This window comes from Falco naumanni, chromosome 2, assembly GCF_017639655.2.
Source record: "Falco naumanni isolate bFalNau1 chromosome 2, bFalNau1.pat, whole genome shotgun sequence".
Lineage (NCBI taxonomy): Eukaryota > Metazoa > Chordata > Aves > Falconiformes > Falconidae > Falco > Falco naumanni.
This window is the reverse complement of record NC_054055.1, coordinates 119,456,765-119,470,991: the sequence shown is the minus strand read 5'-3', so window position 1 is coordinate 119,470,991 and position 14,227 is coordinate 119,456,765. Positions and strand designations below refer to the sequence as shown.

The 14,227-nt window shown below is 42.1% G+C and overlaps 1 protein-coding gene across 2 annotated transcripts in view; it reads right to left on the bottom strand.

The window, feature by feature from the left end:
- GUCA1C (guanylate cyclase activator 1C) overlaps positions 1 to 12,452 on the bottom strand; it is a 35,716-nt gene extending 23,264 nt beyond the window's left edge. The window contains exon 1 of one of the 2 annotated variants that reach the window (XM_040583081.1): positions 12,117 to 12,452. In XM_040583081.1, the coding sequence (XP_040439015.1) occupies positions 12,117 to 12,320 (204 nt within the window). In that variant the 5' untranslated portion in view covers positions 12,321 to 12,452. Of the gene's footprint in view, positions 1 to 6,199; positions 6,472 to 12,116 lie in introns of those variants that run through there. The other variant, XM_040583082.1, reaches the window with a different exon arrangement.
- Between the last annotated feature and the right edge of the window lie 1,775 nt (positions 12,453 to 14,227).

Sequence of the window (14,227 nt, the reverse complement as noted above, 5' to 3'; positions counted from 1 at the left end):
CCCTGATGCCTATTGCCCATTACCTCCACAACCACATGGTCTAAGGTCTTCTACACCTCCTGAAAGGTGCTATGCACAAGTACCAGATGGCCATGGCTTTGGCTTGGTCTGTACACCTAAGGAAAATATGTATTGTCTGTCTGGGAGCCAGCTACATTATGCAGAGCTGATTGACATCACAAGGAGTTATTGCAGCAGCAGGGAGGGTAAATTAGAAATACAGACTGGAGAAGCTGCTTGACCTTTTCATTGGGTAGTCTGTTTGGTCTTGTAACTCAGGCACTGTGTGTGCACTCCTCACCTGGGTTACCTTTTCCCCTCTGCCGCAGGTTCAATGCAGTACTTTGTGCACATCTGTTTCTCTCTGCTGCATTTCATTCTTGGTTAAGTGCAGACCATATTTTCCCCTCTTCTAGCATTTTGGTAAAAAGTACTAACGTTGTATTTGAGCACACCAATATTTTCATATGCATATATACAAGTACAGGATAAGTACTTCCTTTGATGGAAGAATAACCACTGAACTGCAAATGACATCTCATTTTCAGAATTGTTTCTTGATGTTTTCAAGTGCCCCTGGAAAGTACTAACAAGAGCGCTACTCAAAGCCCTCAAAGCCCAGTCCCACTTCTTCACCCCTCGTGCACCGTAACGACAACCCTGTTCGCAGAAGCAGGCAAAGAAGAGGCTGCAACTCACAAAGAAAACAATAGTATGAGATAAAACAAATAAAGAAAAGAAGGTTTACCTGGTTCAGATCAAAGATATCAAACACTCATTTAATGTGCATAAACATTGTTAACAAGGGCTGTGGATCCAGCCCTCGCAGACCCAGGAGTTTCTAGGAATTCATGCAGAAAGCTCCCCAGATGGGCTTTCTCTTATAAATTTGCTGTAATAACAGGGCATCTCTGGGGCAGGGCCATCACCTGGCAATGATTCTTTGGCGTGCATGTTATTACGCAGAAAATCTCTCTTTTTTCTATTCACATTTATATCTCTCAGGTTCAGATTCTTGCTCATGACCAGAACTCAGACAAATACTGCATTTTAAATCTTTTCTCTCTTCCACTTGGACAATGACAGCTCTCGCATCTCTTCACATGACCTTCTGCAAACACTGTTCACAGGATCCCACTTAGGCATAGGGAGCTTGGGAATTGCTCACATCTACTGATCCCTTTGCTCTCCCTCCCATTTTCTCCCCCCGAAAACCCACACACTTCCTCTATGCAAGCTACTTGCTTCCAGACAGCACGTTTTTGGGAAATGTACCCATGGTGACGGAGTCACATGAGAGACACTGCTGCAGTGACTTCAAGATGAGGCCTTAGAAGTCAGATTTTAGTCAGATTTTGTACATTCTGGTAAAAAACTTACAAAAGAATGATAAATTAAACATGGAATGGTTTTATATTATTCCCTGTTTTCAGGATCCCATTAGTGTAATAGCAATAAGCAAGATACCTGTAAACGACAGCAAAAATGCCTGGGGAATAAGTGATCTGATTTATAGTTGAGTCTCATAGCATCCCTCACCCCTAGTAGGGGACTGGAACAATATATAATAGCTGATATTACACCTGACAGAAAAAGCAAGGTAGGTTTCGTGGGGCAAAAAAAGGCTAATATTTACCGTTGCATAGTTTGACATGCTTAATAAACTCACAAAGCGTGTGCTAAGGCAGTAGAAATCCTATAGAGATCGCCTGTTCCAGAAGCCGATGGCAACGGAGAAATTCTAATTTTATAAATAAGAATAGAAAAATGCATAACAATGTGGAGCTGAAGGAATTAATCTAGAAAAGCCATTTCAAAGAGCACTGACACAATGGGTATAGAACCTAGTTTATCTATAGGAATCCCAGTGATGCAATTCCAAGTTGTAGCAAACTGATGCTAAAAGATGAAGATAAAATTACAGCATCTATTGAGATCTACATTAAGCAAGAAGTTTTCTGGAGCCTGTACAATAATCTGGGGATTAAGAAAAAGCTACAAACGGGCAACAGTGGGACTGTGTATTTGCTCTGGACACGACAGTCCCGTAACAATGACGATTACTACGATTACTTGACTTGGTGGTCAAGGACAAACTGTTGCTAAAATGCAAGAACATAGGGCACATAGAGAATGCACACTGCAGGTAAAGCAAAACTGTCTCCGTAGGGAAACAGGAGAAAAAAACCCCAGATTAATTAGTCCTGCTGTGAAAATGGTATAAAATCTCATCAATTTTAGAAGAGATGATGTAATTTAGATTTCTTTACAAGTGAAAAAAGGTAGTCTTTTGACAGAGTTAAAAAATAGAGATTGCTCCTTTTAAAAAAAAAACAACCCAACAAAAAAAACCCTAAACAAACCAAAACAAAAACAAACCGACTTCACAGCAGGGTGATCGGGAATTACCTTGATATGAAAAATGACAGAAAAGTAAAATAATAAACATGATATCCCCTTTCCCGTGGGCACTGTGAGAGCAGCAGTAACGTGGCTGTAGGCAGCGGATACTAAATCCCTGTGTTGTGAAACAAGGAGGTCACGGGCATCTTTCCACTCTGATAGATTCAGCTGAACGCTTAAGACAAGAAAAGGACAACTGCTGGTGCCTGAAGTGGCAAATGCCAACTTGTAAATGTATTTGCATAAAAAGCGCATCTGCAGATTTTTATCTAAATTGGTGTCATCTTTGCTAGCTAACTTTTTTGCCTTTTCCTCTTGATTTTTGAATCCACTCTGGCTCACTCCAGCCCCACTCCCTTTTTCCTTCCTTGGTAATTTCTACCTGCTGTTTGCTCTGAAAAATGCCATTTTTCCCTCCTGGGTTACTCAGCTCATGCTTCTGGACATTGCCCCATTGTTCTCTTCTTCCATCCCCTTTCTTCCCTGTGTTCCACTGCTGTCAGATGCCGGATCCTGCTGGTGCTGAGCTGTGGGGCAGGACCAGAGAAAGCACCACTGGGGCATTCCCACATCCTTCCCAGCCCAGGCAGAGCTGGGTGAGGTATTTGCAGAGGGACTACCGAGGCTGCCCAAATGAGAGAGAGTCATCTGGACAAATTACGAAATTGTAGAAAGAGGAGCTTAACCTCTAGGCAGAGCTGCAACAGCCTATCCTGGTCAGAAAATTTACCTCATGAGGTCCTTATTTTTTTTGTATTTTTTTTCAAGGTCCGAAGCGTCACCATCTTCTCCCTACGGCCCACCCTACATTTTTCTAAATATTTGAAGAGTGTTCATCTGCTCAGTGCTGCTTTCCTATGCATGTCACAAGGAGGAGGACCAAACTAGCCTTTCCTTCTCCTGTATCTTTATCAGAATATAGCCTGCTTTTAAGGATTGTTTCCCTCTCCTTCATTAACCAGAAGGCTTTTGCCCCGATAAGGCAAGTTTCTAGTAGGAACGACCTCTAATCTTTGCCTGAGAGGAGAGGATTTACCAAATTCTTGCTAAATCAGTCATGGGGATGAGGAAAAGAGAGGTTATCGCTACTTTCCATGGCATTTTAACCATGCATAGACAGCAAAATGTGTGGGAATATGCACACGATTGCTTAATTATTCTGTCATTGAAAACACTGATCAAGCACTGGCACAACTGTGTTAGTTCACTGTCACATTCCTTGCATGCCTGCTGCTGTATTTCTGCAAACAATGAACTCCTTGGGTTTGCCTGTGGATTTAAAACCAAAACAGAAGGGCAGTGACCATTTCAAAATCCATCTATAGAAGCCCATTATGTCTTGTTCATTCCTTTTTGTACTACTGCTTCATTATTCCTGACATGGAGATTATGAGTGTAGCAGAGTGATACGTGCCCTGGTGACAAGATAAGCAATTGCGCTTATCGCAGTAGTGCACAGTCTAGCCTAGGCTTTTTTTTTTTTTTTTTTTTTTAATTTTTTTCTTTTTTTGGTCATTAAACCAACCATTTACAGACGCGATTTTGTGGGTGTTGTTAGCCACACATGCTACAGCGCACCGGTATCTGTGAATAACCAGCAGACCGTGCATAATGAAATAAGCCTTATCCTTCCCACAGAGCCATTTGTAGCGTGGTTGTTTTCATTTTAACGATTGTGGGAAGCACTCTGAGATACTTTATGGTTTCTGTTTTGGGTTAAATACTTAACACAATGAGGCCCCGCTCTGGAAGGTGTTATTTTCATCAAGGTCTCTATTGCCAAAGAGATGTAGCCCCTGTCAGGAGGAGAAGTCAGGAATCCTTCCTTTTTGTAGCTATTGCACAACTCACTGATTCTGCTGCGCTCAGGGTTGGCAAGCGCTGGGGCTGCTCCTTGCTTTGTGGGCATCGGGGAAGTGCAGTGGGGCTAACAACCTCTGCGTAAGGATGGAGAGGCAGCGTAAGGACTGTTAAAGTGTTATTTTTAAGTGGTCTTATTAGAAACAAAGTGAAGGAGTCCTCTCACCCAGGGAAAATCTGAGTGGCCACTAAAATAACCCTGGCTCCAACGGGGAGAAATAAAAAGGAAAGAAATCCCTAAACTTTTGCATGCTGGTAGTCTGGGAAGGAAGGGGGTTTAGATTTATTGAAAATAATTTAAGTTAATAAATTGTTACAAAAGTCCCCAGAGGTTTTGTGTTAAGGATAGTATCTCTGAATGAACCCCCACGCCAATGACATTTTGATGCCACAAGCTGTTTTCATGAAGGATTTCAGCTTAAACAAATTGGATTTTTCCAGTTAATAATGTTACATATAGATCGTTAAACAACTCTAAATCCTAGCTTCCTCTTTATATCTGCCTACGCAGCGCAGCTATTTGGAAGAACTTTGGATATGAAAGCATCCTTCCCTTCCCCTCCCCGCCACTCCAGCAGTAAAATACACTGAGTAAAGCATTTTGGAGAGGGGAAAGCCAAGCCAATAGAGAGAGGCAGCAGTAAACATTTAATTAAAAGGGGAGGCTGTCTTCTCTAATTAGGTACCGCTATTTTGCTTGGAGATGTTCTCCTTCTTGGCGCCTGAAGTCTTTCCCAAAGCCAGCAGACACTGAGCAATGTGCATCTCCCAGGGCTCTGGCGGGCCAGGCAGGGGTGTGTTGCGGTTGCTGAATTGCACGGCAATATTTACACCTGGCGATCCCTGTCCAGGTGCTTCTCTGGGCCAGCAGAGAGGCAGCCCCTGCGGAGGGCCACCGCGAGGGGCTGGATCTGGCAGGGACCATGGCCAGCCTTCCTGCGGCTGAGCAAGTGACCGCGCTTATTCCCGCATGTTGGTTTTGTCCAAGTATCGGCCCCATTTCGGATGGAGAAGGAATCTCTCGCTAAGGTGTTAGCTGCCTTTTCAACGCTTGTCCCTGCGCAGCTTGCATTTCAGTTCTGCCAGGGTTTCAATTAGTGCACCAAGAAGGGATGAAACGCTATTTCCTCCTTCCACTCTTTGAACATTTTTTTTCCAACCCTTTATACTTGTGCTGAAATTTGGGTGGATTTTTTTTATTTTTCATTTTTATATTTCACTTACTTCTTCCCTCTTCTGGAAAGCTGATATCTAATTTACCTTATTCCTGGCTCTTCCTGGGTTTTGACTGTACTTTTTCTGCTGCATTTCTTGATTCTTTCCATTTGTCTTTTGGAAGTAACAGTCTTCAGATTTCTGATCTATGCAATAAATCAAGTCTACCTTCCTTTTACTGCTCAGCTTTAAAAGTTGCTTTCTTTAAGAGGTGGATAGGGAAGTGGAACAGCTATATTACTCTTTTACAAACTTTCCAAACAAGAATAAAAATTGTATTAATAAAATAAAGAAAAAAAATAGATTCATTGTAACTATAAAAAAAATGCAGCTCAATAGATTTGAACAGACTTTGCTTTGGAAATGGTGGGGAAAATAATTTCTAAAAAAGAGAGCGAGGATAAAAATATTCACACAATCTTCCAGTAGTGAAAGGCAGGAATATAAGGGGTTTAAGGCTCTTATCCAGCCCCACCTACAAAGAATCAAACGTGTTTAGTAGGTTTTTGAAGAGCCCTTCTCTCAAACAACCTAAATGACATTGTAAGTGACCCAGTAAATCTGTTTTTCTCAGTTTAGGTAAAGCTGCTGGAAATTAATGAGGGGAAAAAACCAGTTCCCAGTTACCTACTGGTTCTTATGTGATATCACTAGGCCAAAGTCCTCTACTGTCCATGCTAACAGACACATTTCAGGATGAAAATAGAAGAAAATTTCTTACCTGATTCTTATCAAAGGTGTGAAACACCCGCTCAATATACGTGTTTGCCTGAGGGTTCATACCATGTAAACCCAGTATCGTCTTAAACTCGTAGAGACTAATTTGCCCGGAGGGACAGTGGTCCATAAATTTCCTGTACCACTGGCTGTTTTCTGTTGCAGCAAAATCATCAGCTGATTCCCCCGCGCCCATCGCACCGTCCACCCTTGCTCTCTGGTGCTCCCGCGTTCCCTGGCTCACCTCCAGCAAGAAGTGAACCACAAACTGGGAGCTATGAAACTGTTGTAAACCTCTTAAAGATCCATGTGGATCTGGATTAGGTGAAAATAGAAACTCCATGGGATGGTACTTCGTGACCTATTTGAACGCAAGCAGGCTTGTCAATAGGTGGTGGATCCTTCCCCCTGGCCAGGGCGACCTTGTTGTGTTCCCAGGGCTCAACATGCCTCTGCCATGGCTCACTTGAAAACAAAACGTGGCATTTGTGCTCGTTTTGGGCAAGATCCTCGGTCAGGTTCGCAGCCCTGGGACTCTTCCTAAACTTAGAGTGCCTTGCACTAAAAATGCACTGGCTAAGGTGACTTTGTGTGCGTCCCAAACTATGAAACGGTGTTGCTGTGCTTTGTTTGGAGGGCTTTGCATTCAGCACCTTGGGAAACGAGGAGAATCGTAAATCCTGCGAGATACTAATGACGCATATGGTGACGCTGGTGTGCATTCTCCCAGCTGAAGGAAGATACATAAACAGACCAGACAGCATCATAACGTTAGCATTGAAAAAAAATGTTCTGATAAATGATTCCTCTCACAGGAAACATCAGGTTATTTAAATACAAAACCTGGTGAAATTCACACAGCAGAACTTGAAGAAAGCATATAAATCAGAAAATCAGGAAGGGGACTTTTTAACTGAAGGCAGACTCTTTGTGACTCTCCAATTAAAAGTAAGACTCTGAATTTGACTTAACATCCCATCTAAACCACGCATGTGATAAATACTTTTTGTCTAATCTTAAGGTAAAAAGAACTAGGAACATGTCCTTATGTATATAATTCTGAAACAGTAAGAGCTTGGGGAGGCACTAAGCAGTAATCATATTGCATTATTTGCATAATCCACTTAACACACGTGCTGTTCACACAGTCTCAGTGATGGGTTTTCAGATAATACAGTGAGAGAAATTTGAATATTTAAAGCCCGGCACTTTCAGTATCACAGAAACTGGAAGCTGACAGAGGCACCTTCAGCAATTTCAGGTTGAGGGAGACTCTCGCAGCACACCACAGTGTGGTGTTTGCTTGGAATCTCACTTCCTAAATGCCAAATATGTGCTGCAAGAGATTAAATCCCAAATTCTTTTCCTCATCCAGTCATGTCAAAGACCTGGCAGTGATTTTAACCATCATGACAGTAGACAAAATCTTACCCTCTAACAGAAGAAAAATAACATATAGACCTCAGCGAAAAAAACCAACAAACAACCCTCCCCCCCCAACTAACTTTGCAATTTTCAACTTTGAAATATAATTGCACTGCAGAGGGCAGGACAGTCTGAACGATAATGATTTCTTGCATGTCTAAATGTTATGGCACTTCAGAACCTTGTATCACGTGTAGTTTCTTTCAAAACCAGTAAAAAGCATCTGCTTATTCTGTTAAGAAAGAGTTAAATAGTTTCTGCTGACCAAACCAGTTATTCCACTGAAGTGTAAGGGAGGGTGGTGTAGTGGGTTTCATCTGACTTGTGAAGAGCTGAGTCATCTTGAAATAAGATCCTTTGGCTCTGCTAAGCGTGGAAAGGAGTCCTGAGCTGGATTTCTGTATGGGGAGCAGAACCCAGAAGACGAATGCATTTTGACTGTACTACGCCTAAGTCATGCTCTTGTTAGAGAAGTGCTGATACAGTCAGAATGATCAAGAACCGCATGAGGATACGTTGCTGAGGAAGCTGGTGCCAAGCCCTAAAGCCCCCCAAAGCATTACTCTTGGCCAGCTGCTACGCCAACAGCTCCTTCTTCTTCTCCTGTAAGTAAGCCGGCTCCCTGAGCCAGCCTGAGGGCCCATGGAATGGCCTCACTGGAAACATAAGTTGCAACAGATAAATATGCGCATCCTATCAAAGTAAGCAGGCGTGGTGTGAATCCCAGAGGGGAAGCTGCTGAAGTCCTGCCCTGTGGCTTGAGAGGTCCCGGTCCTGGTTTGCCGCAGGCTTTTCAGTGAGGCTGTCATGACAAGACTTTGAGGCAAGAGAAAAATAAAACTGAGCTACAGCTTACCTAGATGCTCTGCGTCGTGCCTGAATCTTGTAGTTATACTGTTTTATACTCTTGTCATTTCATTAAAAATTATGCTGTTGCTATTTCATCAAAAATAGATATTCACACCCCCCCATTATTAAAAAAAGTAAAACATTCAGGTAAAACATCCTGGTTCACTTGATCCATTTCTCTAAGCATTTAAGCCTTTCCAGACACTGCGTGATACAAATAGATTGGACTATGAAAAAAAACTTGCCAGCCTTTTATCCGGTAGTAGTTGCCACATTCTTCATATTCTTTCCAGCTGAAGAAGGGTACAGACTGTACCGCCCCACATATACGACTACCCTAAATGTGCCATTCCAGTTCTGCCTCATACATAACTGTCCCTGGGCCTATTGCTGCAACAGCTCAATTAAGAAAACATACAATAAAATCTGCGCCTCAGATTACAGTAGCTGATGAAGGGTTGTTACAACATCTTGCAGAACTGGAAATGAGTATCAGATCTTTAGCAGGAGCTCATTATTAAATAATGAAGTTATAAGCCTAGCATAAGCAGTTTTATAGCGGATTTTATGAAGCCCTGAAGGCCAAATCGCTGCTTAATTTCATTAAAATGGGGGGAAGGCTTCCAAACGGATGAAACATTGAAACATCTTTTCCTTTCTAACATGGAACATTAATTAAACAAGCTCTTCTGGGAACAGCAAAACAGAAAGCCTAAATTTGTACAGGCTTTGTCTTTTGTCCCCTGAATCTCTGGCCCCTGGTACCCCAGCTCCAGCCGGCATCCTCAGGGGGCAGGAGGGAACCCATGCCTGGGTGTTCTGCCAGCTGCTGCCCTGACAAGGAATAAAAAGCTGAATTCTGCATGAGCGGGGCTGCCACTCGGCGTGTGCCCCTGTGACCCAGCTGCCAATTTCTATGAAAACTTTAGGAACCAATGAGATGAAATGCCTGCTTTTTGAAATTTCGTTGAAATATGCCGATTGATTAAAAAGTCACGTGGAAACAGGAGAAGGGGGGCAGAGACTGATGGATAGGATCAAGTAACAGTCAAACTCTGATGTGGGAATAACCTGACAGGTTTAAGGAGTGTGTCTTAATATTCATCAGATAACTTGAGCAAGCTACTCCCTGGCTGCTAAGCTATTTGTACCGGGAGGGGGCTCCTGCAATTAGTAACTTGTAAAAAACCAAAAGACACCCTCTGAAAACAAAAAAAAAAAAAAAAAAAAAAAAAAAAGAAAACCAACAAAAAAAAAAACCCAACCAAACAACTCCCCACCTTTCTGGTTTGGAGCTTTTCCCATGTTTAGACAGGTTCCAGGTTCACCAAGGGCTTGTCTTCATACAGAGTGACTAGCTACATGTGCAAATTATTTTTCCCTCACAGAAAAGTACTTTATATAATCTAGCTATAGGAAAGTATTCTTCGCAGCTGTAACACGTTGGATTGCAATAGTTGAAGTATATAAAAAGCAAAGGGCAGCGTCTATGTGCACATTCTCAGTACTATAAGCAATATAAACAAGCGAAGAAAATGTGGGTTTGATTACAGACAGTATTACAAAGACTACAAATAGCAGAGAAAGCTGAATGGGGTAAGGTGGTAAAGAACAACTGCACCCTGAAAGTTTGTATCTAATTTATTTTGGACCCTCTGCCTGTACTGGATGCACCATTTACCGAGTGCAAGAGATATTTTCAAATATATAGTCCAAGCTCAGCAGTAGTGGTGAGTACTCCTCAGCATTTCTGTTGGCACAGTGATCTGAAGGGGACTTTCTTCTTCCCTCTCCGCACCCTCAGCTATGTCGTGACATTCAGTTTCCCCACACCCATGGTCAGTCCTGCACTGCTATGCTAGCGTCTTGGCAGAAGCCTGATTTTCAGGATGTATTTATTTCATGTTCCCCTTTTTATTGAAAAGTAACTAAAAGCAGCTGCAGGCTCAACTTCCTGCAATGTCCTCAAGTCACTACCTGCTTTGAAAGTATTTGTCTAAAATAAATTTTGGAAATATTTCCAAATATTTTTCAAGAGCACTGAAATGTCAAGGGCTTCTTGCAGTACACGTTGAAGCTGAACTGAAAAGGCTCTTAAATGAGCTCAGACACTGTCCATGCCTGTTACCCAACAAAATTAGCACCAGTAGGGCTTCACCGGGGAACATAGTGCATCAATTTATTAATTGAAAAGAACACGGTAAGTTGACAATTTCTGCCAGCCATGTGCCATATTTATGGACTAGAGGTTTGCTCATCATCTGTAATTATCACATCTATTGAATTAGCTGATGCTATTTGGTCTAATTCCAGTATATTTAACCATCTAATTGATTGCGGGGGTGGGGGGATGGGGTGTGGAGAAAAGAGCATGCGATGAGCCTGGGTTTATAGGAAATCTTAACTGACAATTAGGTAAGAAAGAATTACATGATACCAAAAGCACAAGCAGAAGCAGGTGTGGGGCTGGAAATACACATAGCAAGAAAAAGGTGTAACAAAGATACCAACTCTGGGAATTCTTAGTCTACTGGGCACCATACAGGAGATTAAAAATTGGATGTAAAACCACACAAGGTACCTTATACTCTCAGCATTTTTTGAAACAAATATAATTCATTTCATAATAAAGAACAGAAAGGCCATTTCTGGAAATTGAAACTGTCTGGAGTAGTTCTGGCTACAATTTGGACCAGTTTTAACCCGCCACTGAAGTAATTCATGTAATGTAATAAGACATTTGTCATTACATCTCTGAATTCATTGAGATCAATGATGTGAGTAGAGAACACTAATGGTGGTTTTTGTTTTCTTTTTTAAAATAAGTTTTTATACCATGATGGGCCCATCTGTTCTATTAGCTGGAAGCAGCCTTTGCTTGTGTAGTATTGACAGTTCAGCCTAAACCTTATTTCAGTCAAGGACAAACACTTTTGTAGGAATTACAAATGACTCTCTGCTTCTTTTGTAACATTTTATATAAAGTGTTATTTTGTCCTAAGGGGAAAATAACAAGGCACAGTCTTCTGGGTGGGTCTCATGGCTAGAAGGAACCTGTACAAACACCCAGTTGGAGGAACATAAGACAGCAACGCAACTAGCAGCTGCTGGATGCCTTTGGGATGACCTAGGATGTTAGACATTAAAATTGGGATGATGGATCAAAACCAGACAGATGCATCTTTGGAAAGGGGAGATTGACTGATACCAAACTAAACCACAGAAGGTGCTTGGAATGGATCCAACAACAGAAGGAATCATGTTGTGTCTTAAAGCATTAGTATCTATGAATCCAGCCGAACACTTACTGCTTTAAAAATGGTTTTCCAAGCACACTTATATAAACAAAACTTCCAAATATTCACACACAGGGTAAATAATAATAAAAGTCTGGGTTTCAAAGACAAGAAACCGTTCAACATGTATTAGAATGATTGTATGCAGTCCTCAAAATGGCAAATGTACCGGGAACAGAGCATTCGGAATTGTTTGCCTGCCACTCATTTTTATTTGCCCATAGTTTTCTGTTGAATCACCTGTGAATAACTTCCATCACCTCTGAACATTCAGCACTGCCAGCCCTCTGAGACACGGCGCTGAAGGAATACAGCTGTAAGAAAACCGGGAAGGTAAGGATGAATTCTTACCTTATTCATGTCAAACGTGTGAAATACTTGTTCAACGTAGTTGTTAGCTTCTGGAGTAAGTCCATGTAGATCCAGGACATGTTTAAATTCATGCAGGCAAAGTTGTCCAGATGGGCACTCCTTCATAAATTTTGTGTACCAGTGGTGAATTTCCATAGCATTTATGTCATCTGCTGAGCCGGCAGCACCCATAGCATCAAACATACCAAGTAACCTTTCTCAGTATTTATTCATCCAAATTCTTCCTGCCCAACAATGAACATTCAAACACCAACTCTGCCTTTGAGAGCCACTTTAAACCTCTTACAGATTGCTACCAATATAGACTAAGTAAATATAGCACCCTAGCAAGATTACTGGTGCCCAGTTTTAGTGCGCCGTGGTTTTATCAGCTGATTACCGTCTTTATGCACAATCATGTCTGCAAAGCCTTAGTAGGGGCACAAGGACCAATTATGCCGATTCTCGTCTTGTGTCGGCGTCTGCAGTGCTAAAGCTGTGCAAACTGGATGAATATTGAATAAGCAACACACAGGGACTTTGAGAGTAGTTTCTAAGCATTTATTTTAATAATTCACAAGGTTTTAACTAAACCTTCAGTCCCATTTTAATACTTGGGCGCATTTTGTGCAGCTGCCTTGTAACAGTGGACTTTTCATTTTTATCACTTCTATACAAACTGTGGTCCAGATCTTACCTTATGGGCCAAAACCGCAGCATGATTTGACTTGGATAACCTGAAAAAAAATTAAAGCAGCTATACACTAAGCACAAAAGACTTGCCACTGTCTTTAGACAGCATTTCGAGAAGCATATAAGTCTTGCGTAAGCCAATGTCACCCCAAAACCTGCTCCCCTGCTGCCACTGCTCGTTCCATCCCATGCTTTCCCTTCCCTTGGGCCAGCCAGAGTGTTTGTGGTTGCACTTGGGAGCAGCTGTAAGAACAGCTGCTCGAGCTAAAATGTCCTCTGGGCCAGGGTCCAGGCTGGTTCAGTCGCAGAAGCAGTATCAATAGCCATGAGAGACAAATTTGATCTCAAAACTGCAAAGAAATGGGATGCTACTGTTGGGCTTGTCACGAAACCTGGTTTTTGGGTGACAGGAGGGATGCAGTGTGCCCGGGGAGGACGGTGTACCCAAACCGGGGACAGCTGCCCCTGCAGCAGAAGGCTTTGGGCAGGCTCTCTGTCACAGCATACGGGTTCAGGTAGTCATCCAGTATTTTGACCTCTCTTTAATTCTTTGGACAAATAAAGAGCTGGGACGCACTAATCATGTAAGGTCAGAGTTGCGAAATATTTCTCAGAAGTAGGTACAAGCCTTTGCTGCAAAAGGTGGCAGGGACGGAGCAAGCTGGGCCGTCTGGAACAGGCTTTCGGTGCCTATTTATAACTACGTTACATAAACCAGAGCCTGCAGCCCATCAGGGCAACGGTGCTGAGGAGGGAGGGAAGGGGGAGAAAGCATACCTGGGTGCCTGGAGGACTTCAACAGCAACGTGGACTGTAGCTATCATTAAAACATGATTTTTCTAATCTCTCGTCTTCCCTCGCACTGCTTTCAGCAGTCTCCCTGGAGCAATATGAGCTGTCTGCTAACATGCTGTCAGCAACAGGATCAGGGGCTTCGATACCGGGGAGCAGCAGGGATTACCTATGTAAAATACTGAATAAAGCAAGAATAAATCTGAAACATGTGAAGTGGTATTTGGAAATACTCCACTTCCAAATATCACTAGCAGGCAAAGAATGCTGCATTTGTAAAGAACCAAGAACAGCAAGCAAAAGAAAGGTAGCTTGAAGTAGCAATCTTCAGTCTTTCATCATGCATCATCAAATCCAAATTTTCAATAGCTAGTAATCGGAAATGCAGACACAGAATTTTCAAAGTTCATACCTACCAAATTGCTTGTTCAATAAAAAAAGGAAGTGTTTTAAAATTCAAATGTTATTCACACTTCCATTTTTTCCCCAGAAATAACAGCAGTATTCAAAGGAAAAAAAAAATCAAGGATGTCAACCATAGGTTTTGGAAGCCAGACAATTAGTTTTTTTTGCAAATACAGGAGCCTGCAATCATTTTTTGTACATTTTCATTTTCAAATGTCCTT